This window comes from Salvia hispanica, chromosome 4 (genome assembly GCF_023119035.1).
Source record: "Salvia hispanica cultivar TCC Black 2014 chromosome 4, UniMelb_Shisp_WGS_1.0, whole genome shotgun sequence".
NCBI classification, from domain to species: Eukaryota; Viridiplantae; Streptophyta; class Magnoliopsida; order Lamiales; family Lamiaceae; genus Salvia; species Salvia hispanica.
The window spans coordinates 56,714,546-56,731,953 of NC_062968.1; the positions used below are offsets into that span (position 1 = coordinate 56,714,546).

A 17,408-nucleotide genomic window follows, 5' to 3' on the forward strand; every position below is an offset into this window, starting at 1 on the left:
ATGAACAGAAATCCACAGCTATATATATATCATGCATTAGTCGGTGCAGTTCATATTCATATTTGATTAATTAATTCTCTCTGTTTAGATTTATTTTGGTTTTGTATCACATTAATTACATCTCATATCTGAAATTTATATATATCGTGTTGTGGTTTTGTGAAATACTACATTTTAGTTATACATTCATCTATTTGTTGTGATTAGTTTCAATGTTGTCTCTCAGAAAAATCTTGATGAAAAAGCTCAAATCCTCCTTCGAAAAGGAAGGTGTGTTACCAATCTAGCTATTCCATTTTTGTTATTAGTATATATTTTGTTGGCACTACAAAAAAAATTGCAGTTACCAATGGCATTTCCGTCGATATAATGTCATCGGAATTTCCCTCGATAAACCGCGCTTTTTTTTTTGTAGTGTTAGTAAATATATATGCATGCTATTGACATGTATTTATGATATGTGTTTCCTTTACTTTTTCCTTTTTTTCAGTCTCTAATTTCTCAAATTTACATGATTTATGCGAGTGGCTGATTTAGGTTTTTGTTGGAGTTAGGGTTCTTGTTCATGTTGTGATCACCAAGAAGGTTAATTAATTGCTAATTCTATGTACAAATACATTATCTAATTATGATGTTAGAATTTTCTAAATTTGGTATTTTTTTCAGGTGGAAATGGGAAAGGCAATACAAGTAACTTAAGGGTTAAGACAGCAATCAACGAAGAATACAAAGAAGCGTTTAGGACAAAGTCTTACACAGAATTTTTTGACAAGATTCAAAGCCAACTCGAATCAAGAGCAGTTCTTGAAGCCGGCGCCACCTCTCTCTCGTCCTCTTCGTCGTCGTCGCCACCGGAGCACCTCCATTTATCGGAGTATTTGGTGGAGCCCCGCCGCGAAACCCTAGTTTCGATCTCCAAATACCACCATCTCCTCACCGATTACTTCGACACGAGCCTAGAAGCAGGCAGAATCTGTGAATCGATCCTCGAGAAAATCTACCAAGTTCGCGTCGATTATCACGCCATACGGAGCTCGATCGAGCCAGAACCAGACAACAATACCCACTCCCGACTCTTGAAAACCCTAGCCTCGTTCGCCCTCCACGGAGACCCCTTCGCCTCCATGACACCGCAGAAATTCAACAACCTCCACGAAAACCACCAACGCTTTCTCCATCGGCTCACATCAAAACGCGCAAAAACGAAGAAACGCAAGAAGCTCACTAAGTTCATCAAGAGGGCACTGGCGATCACAGGGTGCGGAGCACTGGCCCTCGCTCTTTTGCTCCTCGTGGTGCACGGGGCGGCGGGCGTGGTGGCAGCGCCCGTGCTGGTGGTGTCGAGTTTGGTGCTCTTCGACAGGCGGGGGAAGGAAGAGGCGAAGGGGAAACAGCAGGGAGGGGTGGAGGCGCAGCTCGATGCTGCAGCGAGAGGTGTGTATATACTGATCAACGATTTTGACATGATGAGCCGGCTGGTGCAGAGGTTGCGCGATGAAATGGAGCATAGGAAGTTCGCGGCCGGGGTTTGTGTGAGGAAGGGGAAGAAGGAGGCGTTGAAGGAGGTGGTTCGGGATGAGTTAGGGTTTCTCGAACAGTTGGAGGAGCTCGAGAAACAGATATATTTGTGTTTTCTCGACATAAATCGATCGAGAAAGCTGCTTATACAAGAACTGGATAAGTGATCGGATGGCAAATATCAGAGTATACATCAATCATGAGTAGCTATGTTTTATTGAATTCATTCTTTTTGTACTACAGATATACACGTTGTGATCTTCAAATCAATTGTAGTTGTATCTTTTATATAAATAATATTTCAAGTATATAGTTCTTGTTTACTTGAGCTTGAACTTGGATGTTGTTGCAGTGATCTTGGTTTCAAGAACAATAAAATACTACTACAAAAAACAGAATAATTGACAGAAGTGAATATATAAGATCAAGTTGGATCACTATTTTTATATCAAGTAATAAAATAAGTTAACAAGTTTCATCCACATTTCAATAAGTTTAGAATGCAGTTTGTTGCAACAAGCGCTCAAAACTCACCGCAACACAAGAAAGCATTGGCGGGGATAAACCAAGTCACTGCTCCGTTCTCAGCTTTCGATAGCTTTCAAAGTCCAGCAGAGAAGCCTTTGCTTTGAGCCAATCTGCAGGTCTTGGCATCATAATCGCAATGTATCCCTCTCTCTCTGGCTACAATCACATACGATAGTGTTACTTTTCGATGATGATCAGGAAAGCATGGATGGACTATAAAATAAGCACAACTTTACATATTTCGTTCCATTTCCTATTTGGGGAATAAAAGTCATAGCACTTATTAAGAATGCCTGCGTTACGTTGTTAAAAGCTTTCAGAAGATACTTTAACAGGGGTGATCACAAACACGAGCAGAGAACGGAAAGCCATTAAATATGACACCTACCATTGTGTTAAGCAATTCTGGTTGCTTGATTAGCCTTTCATTTACTTCCAATAGAGACCCTTTTACACAACATCTGAAAGAGTGAATAATATGTTAGTCAATGATCAATCAAGACCAGCATAATTTAAAGGTAGGAATACAACAATTTCGACCTCACTATGTAAGAACTCTCAGCAGTGAAGACTTTACATAATGCCGTGTTGGATTCAAAATGCTGTGCATTCTGAAAAAACAGAAACATAAACTCCAATCTGTCAAATACATATAGTGAGACTCGACCTTCAATTGTGATATTGCTCTTCTTGCGTATAAGTACCATGTCATTTATTTCTGTAACCCGTCCAAAGAGGCAAACAAAATATATCTACACTAAAAGGGAATGACTTAAGTTCTAGGAACGAAGCCACCTTGCCAATGATAAAAAAAATCGATAACTACAGATCCTTACGTGAAAGAGACGTTTAAAGCTTACTGATATGCGTAATTTGAGGCCTTCTAAAGTTCTCTAGATTTTGTATATTGTTCTTTACTGAATATCTAAGTTTGTAATCTGTTTATTATGGCTAAAACTGAACTTCTTTGACAACAAAACAACAAACTTTCCACACACTTCATATTCTTAGTAGTTATGCAGCCAAAGAAAGACTTCCATCATTGAACATGACAAGCAACATATTTGTCAAGGTTAATCAAATTTATGTAACCATATCTGACAGCCATAGTTCGCCATAGTCAGCCAATCTCAGATAACAATCTGCGCACAGAACTTCATCGGAAGAACCAAGTGCCTTACGAACAATTGACAACTGATCAATAGGAGCTACAGAAACTCATATATTTAGCACAGTTGAAGCAAAATCAAGCACACGATAAGCACGAAACAGAACATCTCCTATAACTAGTTCGATAACACTTAACCTACGGAGTCAGTACAGTTGCATTTAATCCTCATTCCACTACATGAGAAAGTGAAATGATTTCAATCATGATCCAAAACAATTGCACAACGAACACAGAAAAAGGTGAAGATTTCACCTTTTTTCGCTTTCCGGTTACTTTAATTCCGCTCCGGTCGGATTTCCCTACATTAAAATCGACAGAAACGATTCCCCCGTTCTCCTTCAATGCCACATGATGCGGAGCCAAACCAATTACACACAGCCTGCCAAATTCAATCAGAATAAAATCGAAATCACATACATAAATATCACACATTCCACAATGATATCAATAAGCACATGGCTTATAGGAAGAACATACCCATTGGCATGACGATGAACATACTGATCATGCCCAGGCTTCATAAAATCTGACAAATAAAATAGGTTAAACAATTATATAAAAAACAACCTATTTTCCCCCTTTTCTACAAATAACAGAGCAGCATCGACTATACCTGGAGCGAAATAGGTCGTGAAATTGGCTTCAATAGAGGAAGGGGGAACTTGCGGCAACTCATCCACATTAGGCAACAAGAGGCGCCGCAATTCTTCTTCTTCTGCTTCATCTTCTTCTCCTTTTATCAGTTGCTTTTGCTCAATCTCAGAATCTTCGCTTGTAGAGTTGCGAATCACGCTACAAATTCTGAGATTTTGATCGGGATGGCGTTGCTCATCTTCTCCAGCTGCTGCTGTCATTGAATGTTTGAATTTTTGCACTTTTGCAGTGAAACTTCTTCGGTTTGCAATTCAGAATCGAAGCTACTGTTGAAGGAATGATTTCAGCCTTCAGGGTGGAGAACATTAGATTGGGCTTGGGCTTCTGTTAGTAAAGCCCAATCAATTTTGGCCCAATAATACTTAAATAGAGAGTGGGCCGAATTTATGGGCCATAATATCACAGTTACAAACATGCAAAAAGTTTTAGGGGCTTCTTGGTACGATTTGAATGATGGAATGGAATGTGATTCCTACTTCCATTCTATTCATTTGCTTGGTGTGATGGAATGAAAGAGTGGAGTGGATGAAAATGCAAAGGAAATCCAAGGAAATTGACATTTCATTCCTATCTTCATTCCATTCCAATCTCCTTCCATTCCACCCCCATTCTATTCCATCATACCATATATTAGACTAAAGGTCATTTGTAGTCATAAACATACGACGATTTTACGATTTTGGTCTAGAACATTATATTTTGAATTATTGCATCCTGAACAAATGAAAATGGTTCGGATTTAGTCCATTTTGGATGGAGCCGTCAAATTTTTAACGGTCAGCGGTAATTAAGTGAATTTTGACTAGATTAACAACTTTTAATTAGAATATTTAGGACCACAAATGGTCTTTAGTCTTTTTATAACAAAATAATAACAAATGTTAGGTTATAGTATTAAAAGAAAATTGAGGATTCTCTTACTTCATATTCTAATTAAAAGTTGTTAAACCAGCTAAAATTTACATAATTGTTGTTGGCCGTTAAAAATTTGACGGCTCCATCCAAAATGGACTAAATCCGGACAGTTTTCATTTGTTCAGAATGTAATAATTCAAAAGATAATGTTTTGGACCAAAATCATAAAATCGTCATATGATTATGCCCACAAATGGCCTTTTTTTTCATTTGTTCAGAATGTAATAATTCAAAAGATAATGTTTTGGACCAAAATCATAAAATCGTCATATGATTATGCCCACAAATGGCCTTTTTAGTCTATAGATTAAAGAGCACATGAAGCATTGCTAAAACACAAACAATCATAACTTTAATTTATATATCAAATCATAATTACAAGCTGTCAACGTGAACAAATCCGATACATTCCGAAGCTGCATTTTTCATCCAACTTCTTATTTCACTTTCTATATCATCAAATGTGTAATTGAAATTATAAAATTGAAAAAAGAAAGATGATTTTGTAAAATTACAGTGTGAAAAAAAGTCCTCTTATTATATTCCGGCGGGCTGCTTTCAGTATAAAATAGAAAAGCACGCCGCGGCCTTTGAGCACTGAAAGCCCGAAACCAGCCAGAATAGGAGGGCCCATTGGGCCTCAAAACTGGGTCGGGCTTGAATATGTCTGGCCGAAAGCCCAGTTGGATGGGACTATGTTGAGGAATTGCTTTGTTATGCCATCAGTTGTTGTGACCATGAATGATAGGGATTGGCCATTTAGATATGCTGCTGATTGCCAATTTGCACCCCAATTTCTTGACATGCCCATCCAATTCGTCTTGGACCCCTTCACTTGGACCGATCGGATCGAACCCGCGTTGCCCACGTTGGTGATCGTCACTAGCTCGAAGTAGTCCCTCCCGTTGATCGTGAATCGCACTCCCCCGTGCTTCTTGCAAGGCACCCTGCAGCATCATATACGATTATACGTCAAGTGTATATATAGATAATTTTATTTGTTTGTTTATGTGGCTTAAATGTTGAGTATAGTCATTTAAGTAAGTAGTCTCAAATGTTGAGGTATGTTACAAACATGTTGAAATAAAAAAATGTAAAAGTCTTTTCAGCGATATTATATCAATGTCCAGACACATCTAGTGATATTTATAAAGAATAGGAACCGCAGATGATATTAGTGCAATGTCTAGAGACTCCATAACAGAATAGGCTAAATGTATATGATCGTTGTAACATGTAACGATTAAGTACCTTTGGTAGATGACGGGGATGATGCCGCCTCGATAGATGCCGATCTTCTCCCAAGCGGGCTGAGCCATGTCGAAATGCTGGCGGGGAGGGTTGCACCACCCCCCGTTGTTGCTGGGGAGGGCGTAGTTCGGGGGGCAGAAGTTGGTGGCGGTGACGGTCACCGAGTAGCCCTTCTTGCAAAATTGAGGGTTGGTTAGGTAGTCACAAATAATCTTGTAACACTGCCCACATGATCCCCCATCATTGAACAATGCTGTGCTCAATGCTGCAGTTCTAGTACCATATCCAGTTGTGTACAAATTCCCATATCCACAAGCACCACCTACACCAACCAAAATAGTACAACATTAATTTCAACAAAAAATCAAGAAATCAATTTTTGACATATACTAATTGTTATAAATTTATACCCATTGTTCCAGAAGCATCACTGCCTCCATAGAAGGTTGCAAAAGCCTTATACCATCTAGAAGCTGTGAGGGCATTGGCATTCAAGAAAAGGCTACAAAATCCAACTGCAAACACAAGCATCAAGACTCCACTTTTCACCATGTTTTGTAGTTGGAGTAAAGAGACAAATGAGAAGAAGAATAGATTAAAATTGTTTGTGAGATTTAATGATGAGAATCACAAGATTTAGGGGGAATTATATAGGTAGGCACCACATGTAACAGAGGTGCAAGTAGCCATGAAAACTCAATATTTTATGAATTTTGGATTATCTTTGAATCTCAATCAATAATTTCCCACGTTCTCCTCCCACATGGATCAGCCATCAGTGCATCCAATTTCCCACCCCAAAATAATTTCATTTCTCACATCACATTCTTTTAAGGAAAATCATATATATATCCCTATTTTAGTTTCAATGACTTGTATATTATTTTTGGCAGAGTAAGACGCGTACATAGGTCTGACAATTTTCCACACGACACGAAAATCTAACACGAATATGCATGAAATTAATGGGTCTGGTCAAGTACTCTTGATGATCAGTTATTTAATTTATTTTTATTCATTTAAAAAAAATTATACTTTAGTTTTATTAAGATCATGCAAATCATGTTTAAATAACATATTTTAATGATGTAAATTAGTTCTGTCTCGTTATCGTGTTGTTATCGTGTCGTGCCAATCCAAATTATATCATTAACAGCTTTGTATCATGTATATGTCTTGTTTGGGTTTGAAGATAGTAAGTCGAGTTTGTATAAGGTTGAGAGCTTTCTTAACAGATCGAGGTCGGATTAGACTTTATCGGATTGAAGCGTTATCAAATCGATCATATAATTACCAAGCCCGTATGATTTATGCCTTTTATGTGTACGTATTGCAACATGTCATGTGCATTGTTTCGACCATATTTATTTACCACCATATTTATTCTCATGTGTTACGCACATGTCATTGGCATTAACATTGCTTGGTGTTGTTAATTTCTCTGCCTAATCGAATTAGTAAATTAATTACTTAGGTTCAGTTCTGTTGTTACCATTAATGCATGTCTCTAATATATTAAGCTGGAATCATTTCATTCACCTTAAGAATTAAGTTAGTAAACATATAACTATAGAAATATGATTGATTGATGATCAGTCATATTAATTATCTATCAAGACTAAGTTTTTGTTCCAACTTTATGGTTTGACTTGAAACCTAATAAATTAATAATAGTTGGCGAAGCTAGCTAATCTCATCTGTAAATTTAACTAGATGCATAAGTAGTTCAAATTAAAAGGTCAATTTTTTCTTAAGATATTTGATAAGAAACACATTATAATTACTCGAATAATTTTTCTTAAAATCGACTAAAGAAATTGAGAGGTTCACAGTGATAGTATACAATTACCATTGTCAATTTTTATTATTTTATTTTTGGGATGATCTTTAATTTAGTAATGCACGATAATTTACCCATTTTGTTATTTCAACAAAACTTCTGAAATATTGTAACAAATCGAAAATTAATTAATGACATTATTGCAACATTTTAAAGATTTTAACATTGCAAAAATAGAGATTAATTTTGTGTTGGGATAGGGAACTAGAGAATCCAAAATACTAGCAAAAAATAAGATAACCGAATCATCAATTATCAATTGTGAAGTAATACGTCTAGAAACTAATAATACCTAATGTTTTTATTTTATTTTATTTCAATTGTGACCACTTAAGTCATAATTCAATTATGCCGGATGAAGCGCCTGGTTTCAAGATGTTCACATATATGTTGAATTGAAATCTGATGCACCTGTAAATTTTTTATTATTGGCAATTATGGTTGACTAAAAGAGGTGACATTTCTATATAATTTCCTATTTTGTAATTATTTTGGCGACGCGTAAAATAGAAAGAAATTGTACATAATAACATGTACAATTCGTACGCCATTAATGATGATCATTGCCATGTGCTAAAACCAGTTTTTAAGCAAAGTCGAATATATTAATTATATACTATATGGTGACTTTATCATATAAACGAAAATAAGGAGGAATTCTATATAATTGACCTATAATTATAAATCAACCGACTCAATAAGTTATAAATCCAATCATTGGAATATCATGATTCTTGAATTAGTTAAGGTTAATGTAGTTACTAATTGACGCTGTCTAAGTCGTACAAGTATATGTATACGTACTTATATGTAATCAAACAATGTATTTAAATTATAGATTAATATAAACTGTTGCATATATAACGGTTGGAAGAATAATTTGTTAGATAAGTATTTAGTTATAAAATTACAGCTAACACATGGAATTAGAATGATGGCATTGTTGTGTTGCAAACTAATTCACTTCATCCAACTTGTATTTGAAAAAATTGTTTAATGGTGTAACAAAGACTCATGCAATTGCTAGTGGCAAAGAAAATGCATCAAAATAAGACAACAAAGTCTCTACTCATTAAAATATTTAACAGTTGGATTCTTGATGAACTTATTCAAGGTCTAGGTCTAGCATAGAGTAAATTCCAAACCAAGATAACTTCACATTTTATATTAGAGTAAATGCCAAAATTAGTTCTGAACATACGCCCATTTTATGATTTTAGTCATATACTTTATCTTTTGAATTTTTGCATCCTGGACAATTCAAGTCGGATCACATTAGGCACCAACAATTCTGTCAATTTTTAAACGATTTTAACTCGATTTTGACCAATTGGTTTTAACAATTCTATTCGGTTTAAAACCGTTTAAAAATTGACAAAATTGTTAGTGTCAGACCAATTGTGATCTGAGTTGAAATGTTCAGAATGCAAAAATTCAAAAGATAAGAGTATAGGACCAAAATCATAAAATGGACATATGTTCAAGACCAATTTTGGTCAATACTATTTATATTACTCCTATTTAACAATCTAGTGCCCATTTAAGTGTTGAGATTAGTGATGAGTGATGGTACTGAACTTGAACAAAAAAACACAAAATTTAGGAACTAATACTCTATCATTACACAAAAATAACAATAACAATACTCTATCATTACACAAACATAAGCAAATAGTAGCAAATTATCAAAAATATAAGAATAAAAGAATGTGGTCCTGACCAATCACGTTGCATTAAAGAAATATGGATGTCCAAATGAAAAATATGCGTGACAAAGAGAACAAAAACGACTCAGCACGCTAGAGCGGCTCAAGCAAGTCTAAAATGATTACACCCTAAAATTACAACTAGAATTGGTGGAAAAATAATAAATATCAATAAAACTAAAAACAAACATAGAGATGGGGTTGGATACATATCAAGCTTATAGAACCATACTGTCCTCATACAATAATAAACCCCAGTTTTCGACACCTACGCATCTCAAGCAGCTGCTTGGACCGGCACATTTGCTCTGAACCCACGACCCCTTCCCCGAATTCCCCTCCCACGCCCACGACCTGCACCACAACAAATTCACTTCCATAAATAAGACGAAGCAGCGAGGCACGAGTAGTACTTAACTCTTTTCTAAATGGAAGCTATAACAATAACTGTACCTCGTGGTGCTTCTTGATTGTAGCTTCCAGCGTCATGCTGAGCATCCCCCTGAGGACCATTGTAGCCACCACCCCTTCCACGGCCACGGAAGCCACGGCCTCTGCCTCGTCCCCTACCTCTGGGGTAGCCACGGTTCCTTTCATAGCCTCCGTCATCGTACTCAGCATAAGCAAAGCCATTCCCTATAGAAACAACAGCTCGTTTAGTATAGGAAAAATTGACAAACTTGCAGAACGCTGGAGCTCAACAAAATGTATACCAGACTGGAATCTAGGTCTTCCCCTCCCTCTGCCACCTCGGCCTCTTCCACGGGTAGGAGGCGATCCCTCTGGACCCAAAAAAGAAAGACGTCAAAACAACAAAAAATTTAGTTGTAATTCTAAAGAACACAGGAAGTAGAATGTGACACCACCTCCATCATAGTCTACATCTGGAGACAACACCTTCACCTGATCTTCTGGTATTGGCTGTTGGTACCTAAACATGATGGCAAGTCAGTATCGTTGCATAAATGTCTGGATAATTATATCGCTCTAGAGAAACACCAAATAATGGCTTATTTTTTATAAAGCTATATCTCTATTTTGTTCCTTGCTACCTATCATATTTTTCCACTTCCACCTTTTAATTTACTAGAAAATAAATTGAAAAAGAATTTTCTCGTTTGATTTACCAAATAAAGAAAATTTTGAATTGATATCAAAAGTGTACTTGTCTCGAACTCAAACAAAACAAAATACTTTCATAGAAATAGTTCACAATAAACCTACCTCTCTTACCAAAGGATAAGAAAAATAATTAAAAATTTATTGAGTTCAAGTTCCAACCTAATGAAAAGTATATAGACTTGACACCTGGCGTAATTTTTTATTCGACACTAAAATAAAAACAGCAGCACTTGAATATAGACTCATCCTGAATAAAGTCTACACAAACATGCCATATGCATCATGCAAGACGAAAAACAAACAGCCTATCAAAGATACAGCACAGACTACATAAAAGAAACAAAACTCTCACACAGCAGAAAGATTCAATAACTTACCCGACGTTTTTCGTATCCAGCTCCTTTTTTGAGAGTGTTATTGTAACCATTGAAACTTTCCTAGTGGTTTCCAGACTGAGAAAGAGAGAACACAATTTATAAGGAATCCAGTTGTTCTTCAATATCTCAGACAAAAAAAAGATGTATAAATTTACAACTTCAAAAATGTTTTCTTTTTTCCATCAAATTTGGTCCTTACATTTGAAGCCCTTCCTCCAGGGGTTCCCATGTGTCTGTTATGTCAGTAGATTGAATAACAGTAATCTGGTGAAGACCAACAATTCTCCTCTGAACAAAAGACAATTGCAATATCTTCAGAGAAGAGAACCATAAAAAAATCAACTTCTGAAATCAAACCAAAAATAGCCACTAGATAAAAAACCTTGATCAGCTCCACGATCGTCACAGTTTTGTTAATGGCTCTGCCCATTGCCTTAAACACTATATCATCCGAACCTTTCTCCTACAAGGCATTGAATAATTAGACTCGCCGACAAGTATCCCACATTATAAAACATATTAATCACTGTTTACACATATATAAACATGCACATGAAGAATGCAGTACAGTCGATCATAATCTCATAACGTCGAATAGCAAACAATACAAACAGAAAACTCTAGTTTAGATGTATCTCTCCATGGTACAGAACCTGGAAACAACTAACAGGTAAAAAAAGGTCCCAAATTTACGGTAAGTATCGATAAAAAGCGCACATCACATAAGCATTTTCCAGACGCCTAATACATAATCAACATGCAAATATACAAGACAATCATCAGCTCATAGCCTCATACTAATATTTGGCACTCGAGCAAAGTCGGCGTCGTTTGAGAAGAAAATTAGTAGATATCTAGTAAATCATTCCTACCATGAGCCTCAGAGCAAGAGGAAATATGAGCACAACAGTTTCTAAATTCCAACATTAAATTTATTCAGAATTTGCTGCGTATTAAACTCAATCAACTGCAATTAATTAGCACACTCATAAAGTGCCCCTGAATAATATAAAATCCTAAACAACGAAATAAATGCAAAGGACAAAGCAATCTATTTAATGCGTGAAACAATTCCAGCAAAATGAAACAAGAAAATACCAAAATAGATGCAGAAATACCTGAAGCAGCGTCATGGCGTAAGTAATGTAGCTCCGCATCCTGCCTTGGCTCGTAATCCGAATCTCATTCTCATCAATCGGAGTCTCGACCTTCGGCTTCTCCACTTTCTGGTACCGATCCATGCTCTGCGAAATCGAAAAACGCAATTAGCGCAGCGAATCGATTGCATAAACAAGGAATCAAAGCAACATTGCAAACACGATTGATTAACTAATGAAAGGGGGAAATAACTAGGGTTTTGGAGGTGAAACGGAAGAGCTACGGATCTGAAATTGCTGAATCGAATTGGGAAATTTAGGCAGTGAATTACGTTGGTGCAGTGCAATTGCAAGTAAAGATAAGATTAAAGGCTCCAGCCCTCTTCTCCGGCTTCGTATCTTCGTTACGCCCTAACCTTAATTTCTGCGCCCTCCGCAGCTATTTATTGGTCCGGTTCCTCTTTCTGACCTAGTTTATCTTACCCGGTCCGACCGGCTGTTGTTTTCTTCCTAATTTTATGTTTTTTTTTTTTTTATATTTATATAGTACTTATCTGTATTAGGATAGAGTCCTTACTGTTCTTTAGTAATCCCTCCGTCCTGCTTAAAATGACACGTTTTTCTTTTTAGTTTGTCTCAACTAAGATGACACATCTCCTTTTTTGGTAACTTTCTCTTTTCAATTAATACACTCAACCACTTTTTCTCTCTCCTATTAAAATATTCATCTTTCTTTATCTCTCTACTTTAATACTTACACCCACTTTCTCTCTCTCCAATTAAACACTTTAACCAATAACTCTTAAAACCCCGTGCCGGCTAAGCAATGTATCATCTTAGCCGGGACGGAGGGAGTATCAAACATAACATAAATCACAACCCTTAGATTCTTGGATTGAATGGTTGTGATAAGGTCCATTATTAGCCTAAGATGGTACATTACTAGCCGAGTTGTATTATTAGACTAAATTGATACATTATTTTACTAAAACAGTACATTATTAACTAAGTTACATTATTAGATGATACGTGACATTAATCTAACCGTTAGATCACAAGATCCAATGGACTACAAAGTGTTTTGACTTTGAACACTATTTAGGTTATGATTCTTAATACATCCCTAGTACCCTTTGTCTTTAAAAAAATGAAAAACTTTAGAATTATACGAGTGTTCATGCATAATATAAATCAAAAAAGAATTATTGTATTATATTAAGAAAATGTTAGTGTATTATGTTAATGAAAATTGGGATCTATCTAATTAGATAGAAATGGCTTATTTTGCGAAAAAAAAATCATAGTTTCCCAAAAGGTTCTTTCACATTTTTCTTGCAGACCATATGGATATTAAATGGAACATTTTAATGTGGAAAATATCAGATATTTTGCAACTTGTCGACATACTTAGGTTTGGGCCACCTCTATAAAGTAAACTTACCAAATAATGAGATGAATTTAAATTATGTGTTTGGTCATTAATTCATACATTATCATCTACTAGTTCACTCAAAAATGGAAAATAGCTATAATTATTTCAGCATACACGATTTGTAGAGGGGATTTAATAGGTGGTGCCGTGGTGGGCAGTTTTGGCTCTACAAACCCGCCTCTTTACATTTTGGGTACATGAGTAGTAAATTTTATAAAGTTTGATCAATTTGAATCGATCTCATAGTATTCAAAAATGGAATAATAAATCATTAGGTTTGAAAAATTCTCAAATATACTATCCAAATTTTTCTAGTTGACTATGTTTACATATTTGAATAGCATTACATATGTGTACTGATTTAAACGATATGACGTATATGCATACTAACTAACATTAATCACTTAAATCACATATTAATTGTATTAACTAATACTAGTACTATCTCTTTCCACCTCATATTTTCTCATTCACCGTAAATACTCTGCTCTCTGTCAATTAATCGACAAAGAATAAAAGGAAGTGAGGGTGAGAGTAAAGATGCAAGAGATATGAAGTGAAAAAGAAAAGAAAAGAAAAGAAAAGGGGAAAAAACTTACTCCCTCCGTCCGCGAATAGGAGTCCCGGTTGGCCATTTTCATCCGTCCGCCATTAGGAGTCCCGGTTAGACATTTTATCTTGGAAGTATAAAAAATGACCCCACTTTTCCCTTAATTTAGAAGCCGTAATTAATTTTAATCCACTTTGATTGCAAATAATAATATAAATGGGTACCATATTCCACTATCACATACTTAAATTATTACACTCAAAATTTTCTTAAAACCCGCACCCAACTCAACTGGGACTCCTATTCGCGGACGGAGGGAGTACTTTTTTAGCATTAGTGTATTATCGAGCTATCTAGTTTTGTCTGCACAAATATTTTTATTTGACGCATCAATCTCGATTTTGCCCGAGTGAAGATATACATGAAATAATCGAAATAATTGAGATTCATTAGAGTTTAATGAAACTTTGATGATTTATTTGACAAAACATTGTCGGTTGATGTCATTTTGTCATATCCCTGTTTTAACTACATAGATATTTCGATTACGCATCAATATCAGTTTCACCCAAATTAATGTATGGAATGATTGCAAAATCTTCAAATATGATGATTTCTTATTCAATTTTAAAAAGCGTGAGACCAACCCAAATTTGACCAAACATAATGATTTATTTGATAATTATATTTGTAGTCATAGATTATTACATGAGCAAAATAAGAACCATTCCAAAAGGCATAGATTTATAAGAAATGTGCGTGCCGCTGCCTGTATCTACTCTCTTTGCTAATTAAAGGATCCAGCACACTTCTCCATCCTTCATAGTCCAGCGCCGATCCTGTGTCGGCCAACGGAAACCCGTTCACGAAGAAAAAAGGCGTCGCATATACACCTCGTATGCAGCCATACTGCACACACGAAGAAACCACTAGATCAATTCGAATCCTCTATTTCATCTCGTGTTCTATGTTATTTCGTCCGTGCAAACCAGGTTTACCTTGAAAGCATATCTGTTTTCACTATCGATGCTGGTGTTGTTGAAGCCGGATTTGACTGCAGAACGATACGATGACGATCCAAGCGCCTTTGCTGTGAAGTCCACTATACGCACCCTGACAGCTGCTTTAGACTTGTTGAATGTCACCTTCCCATAAAATAGTTCCTGTTTCAATTTTCCATCAATCAATCTCAAGTGCAATTAACATGTTATGCTTCATTCCAATCTTCAACTAAGTAATTCGAGCTTTATATATGCAAGATTTCATGAATAACAGTAAGATTAAGAAGTGATACAGGAAATTCACAACGTACCTGATGGTGGAAGAAGGCTTCCAATACATGGAATGTTTTTGTAGAGTCGATCTTATTAGCTATGTGCAAAGCCTTAGAAGTGGCAAATGAATTGTCATGGTAACTGCAATTCAATCAGATATATCAATGGATGAATGTATGAAACATCTCTCAAATTATGCAAATTACACACACAAGCAATCAGAAACTAAAGGAATCTACCAGCAAAACACAAACCTCGTGACAAAATACACAATCGAATGACCTAATCGTTTGAAATTGCAACGAATTCAATCAATTCTACAGCTAAATGAAAAATTCACCGTAGCAGGATAACGAATTGAAACTGCAATCCAATCAGATTTATCAATGGATGAATGTACGAAACATCTCTCAACTTATGCAAATCACACACGTAACACAAGCAATCAAAAACTAAAGGAATCTACCAGCACAACGCAAACCTCGATCGAATGACCTAATCGTTTGAAATTGCAACGAATTCAATCAATTCTACAGCTGAATGAGAAATTCACAGTAGCAGGATAACGAATTGAAAATTGAGAGGGTTTAATCACTCACGGTAGCGGGAAGGTGTGGACGACGAGCCTAACGCGCGAGGCGAGCTCCTCCACGGCTTGCTTGAGCGGCGGCCACGAATCGCGGCTATCGGGGCAAACAGGGTCGAAAAACGCCTCAATCAGCACCTTCTTCTCCTCCTTTCCCGCCGTCGCCGCCTCGCCGTAGCGGAACCCGTCCAGCAGCGGCGGAATCGAGAGCTGGCTCGCGATCGGGCGCAGCAAACACAACAGCGTCACAAATCGGAGAAATACTGACTTGAAATCCATCTCTCAGATTTGGATTTTGCTGGAGGATCGCGGTGGTGATGCAGGGGAGAGGCGTGCGGAGCAGCTATGTATATGCGTCGATTTAATCGGCGTGGTGTTTATCCGAAATTGGCGCACAAAATCCATACTGGAATTGATGTCAGGAGATGTGACGATGGTAGATGATCCAGCAATGCGTCCAGATGCAGAGAATCAGCATTTAGCACTCCGATTTTGGGTGCTGATTTTGCCTCAGTAACTGTGCAGAGCTGAATGCTGATAAAGGAATGATGTTTCCAGAAATCGTTATTTATGAGTTTGCTAATATTAGCAATTTAATTATATGCTATATATATTTAATTAAAAAAGTTTAGTATATAAATGTTTGAATATTAAAATAAAATATAATCGGGGGTTGTAAAAGGAATTAATCTCATTATTTTTGCTTCATGCTAAATTTGGTACTATATCTTTTATTATTAATCCATATACATAATTTTAGCCGATTTCATTTGGTTATAATTTTGTGAGGAGTGAAACTGACAGATCATACGAATAATATTTAGATTTATTCACAGAGTTCTGTATAAAAAAAATTGCATACAATGTATACTTCATTTAAACAAAATTGAGTGCTTGGCATGATTCTAAAGTTCTAATTAATACGTTGAATTATAGTTAATACTACATTTTTTTGCAAATTCTTTTTTGTTGATTAGTAATGTAAATTACTTGCCATTTCATCATTCAATAATAAAGTATTCAATCAATAAATTTTACTGTATGATTAATTCTCTCCTATTCGTCTACACCTTGAACGACACCAATTGCATGTGACATGCATTTCATGTAAATGTATATCCGGAATTTGATTCTTTGGTCCTAAATCGTCCTCATATAATTGTACCACTTTAAATTCATTTAATATCCATATTTTAGGCGTGATAGTGTCGTTAATACAAACGACTAATTTCTGTTGTCATGCAGAAATTATTAGTGAATTTGGTATTAATTTTGAATAAACTATATTAAAATCAATTAGAGTTGAAATTAAAATTCTAAATTAGAGTATAATAACATATAAAAAGGATGTAGTTATTATTTTAATAAAATAATAACGATAAATAAA

At 35.9% G+C, this 17,408-nt stretch overlaps 5 protein-coding genes across 6 annotated transcripts; 1 reads left to right on the plus strand and 4 right to left on the minus strand.

Moving 5' to 3' along the window:
- Positions 1-212: 212 nt before the first annotated feature.
- Positions 213-1,685, plus strand: LOC125221497 (UPF0496 protein At1g20180-like). Its single transcript, XM_048123616.1, has 2 exons — positions 213-270; positions 667-1,685. Exons 1-2 carry the CDS (start codon positions 213-215, stop codon positions 1,683-1,685), a joined length of 1,077 nt encoding a protein of 358 aa, XP_047979573.1.
- A 234-nt stretch (positions 1,686-1,919) lies between these two features.
- LOC125223381 (protein Abitram) lies at positions 1,920-4,132 on the minus strand. Its single transcript, XM_048126506.1, has 6 exons — positions 3,831-4,132; positions 3,695-3,743; positions 3,470-3,596; positions 2,587-2,657; positions 2,435-2,507; positions 1,920-2,202 (listed from the first exon to the last, which is right to left on the minus strand). The coding sequence occupies exons 1-6, from the start codon at positions 4,069-4,071 to the stop codon at positions 2,089-2,091; spliced, it is 675 nt and encodes a 224-aa protein (XP_047982463.1). The 5' UTR covers positions 4,072-4,132; the 3' UTR covers positions 1,920-2,088.
- Positions 4,133-5,116: 984 nt separating this feature from the next.
- Positions 5,117-6,641, minus strand: LOC125222669 (expansin-A11-like). The gene is made up of 3 exons (XM_048125409.1): positions 6,448-6,641; positions 6,038-6,359; positions 5,117-5,733 (listed from the first exon to the last, which is right to left on the minus strand). The coding sequence occupies exons 1-3, from the start codon at positions 6,587-6,589 to the stop codon at positions 5,427-5,429; spliced, it is 771 nt and encodes a 256-aa protein (XP_047981366.1). The 5' UTR covers positions 6,590-6,641; the 3' UTR covers positions 5,117-5,426.
- A 2,944-nt stretch (positions 6,642-9,585) lies between these two features.
- On the minus strand, positions 9,586-12,627 carry LOC125222670 (ribonuclease P protein subunit p25-like protein). Of its 2 annotated transcripts, none has more exons than XM_048125410.1 (9): positions 12,512-12,627; positions 12,201-12,326; positions 11,465-11,545; positions 11,282-11,370; positions 11,083-11,157; positions 10,450-10,514; positions 10,297-10,365; positions 10,037-10,219; positions 9,586-9,937 (listed from the first exon to the last, which is right to left on the minus strand). In XM_048125410.1, the coding sequence occupies exons 2-9, from the start codon at positions 12,321-12,323 to the stop codon at positions 9,861-9,863; spliced, it is 762 nt and encodes a 253-aa protein (XP_047981367.1). In that variant the 5' UTR covers positions 12,324-12,326; positions 12,512-12,627; the 3' UTR covers positions 9,586-9,860. The 2 variants fall into 2 exon arrangements, with proteins under 2 accessions (XP_047981367.1, XP_047981368.1); XM_048125411.1 differs by having other exon boundaries at positions 12,433-12,583.
- Positions 12,628-14,813: 2,186 nt separating this feature from the next.
- Positions 14,814-16,510, minus strand: LOC125219424. The gene is made up of 4 exons (XM_048121399.1): positions 16,035-16,510; positions 15,474-15,576; positions 15,160-15,324; positions 14,814-15,070 (listed from the first exon to the last, which is right to left on the minus strand). Exons 1-4 carry the CDS (start codon positions 16,298-16,300, stop codon positions 14,906-14,908), a joined length of 699 nt encoding a protein of 232 aa, XP_047977356.1. The 5' UTR covers positions 16,301-16,510; the 3' UTR covers positions 14,814-14,905.
- Between the last annotated feature and the right edge of the window lie 898 nt (positions 16,511-17,408).

Excerpts from the sequence above, each read along its gene's own strand:
- LOC125221497 (XM_048123616.1), top strand. The coding sequence starts at position 213 with ATGTTGTCTCTCAGAAAAATCTTGATGAAAAAGCTCAAATCCTCCTTC. Across the intron at positions 271-666 it reads ATCCTCCTTCGAAAAGGAAG|GTGGAAATGGGAAAGGCAAT; the intron begins GTGTGTTACCAA and ends TATTTTTTTCAG.
- LOC125223381 (XM_048126506.1), bottom strand. The coding sequence starts at position 4,071 with ATGACAGCAGCAGCTGGAGAAGATGAGCAACGCCATCCCGATCAAAAT. Across the intron at positions 3,597-3,694 it reads GTTCATCGTCATGCCAATGG|GCTGTGTGTAATTGGTTTGG; the intron begins GTATGTTCTTCC and ends TGAATTTGGCAG. Across the intron at positions 2,658-3,469 it reads TAACCGGAAAGCGAAAAAAG|AATGCACAGCATTTTGAATC; the intron begins GTGAAATCTTCA and ends CTGTTTTTTCAG.
- LOC125222669 (XM_048125409.1), bottom strand. The coding sequence starts at position 6,589 with ATGGTGAAAAGTGGAGTCTTGATGCTTGTGTTTGCAGTTGGATTTTGT. Across the intron at positions 6,360-6,447 it reads TGATGCTTCTGGAACAATGG|GTGGTGCTTGTGGATATGGG; the intron begins GTATAAATTTAT and ends TGGTTGGTGTAG. Across the intron at positions 5,734-6,037 it reads ATCCCCGTCATCTACCAAAG|GGTGCCTTGCAAGAAGCACG; the intron begins GTACTTAATCGT and ends ATGATGCTGCAG.
- LOC125222670 (XM_048125410.1), bottom strand. The coding sequence starts at position 12,323 with ATGGATCGGTACCAGAAAGTGGAGAAGCCGAAGGTCGAGACTCCGATT. Across the intron at positions 11,158-11,281 it reads CTGGAGGAAGGGCTTCAAAT|TCTGGAAACCACTAGGAAAG; the intron begins GTAAGGACCAAA and ends TCTCTTTCTCAG. Across the intron at positions 10,366-10,449 it reads AGATGTAGACTATGATGGAG|AGGGATCGCCTCCTACCCGT; the intron begins GTGGTGTCACAT and ends TTTTGGGTCCAG.
- LOC125219424 (XM_048121399.1), bottom strand. The coding sequence starts at position 16,300 with ATGGATTTCAAGTCAGTATTTCTCCGATTTGTGACGCTGTTGTGTTTG. Across the intron at positions 15,325-15,473 it reads AAGCCTTCTTCCACCATCAG|GAACTATTTTATGGGAAGGT; the intron begins GTACGTTGTGAA and ends AAATTGAAACAG. Across the intron at positions 15,071-15,159 it reads AAAACAGATATGCTTTCAAG|TATGGCTGCATACGAGGTGT; the intron begins GTAAACCTGGTT and ends TCGTGTGTGCAG.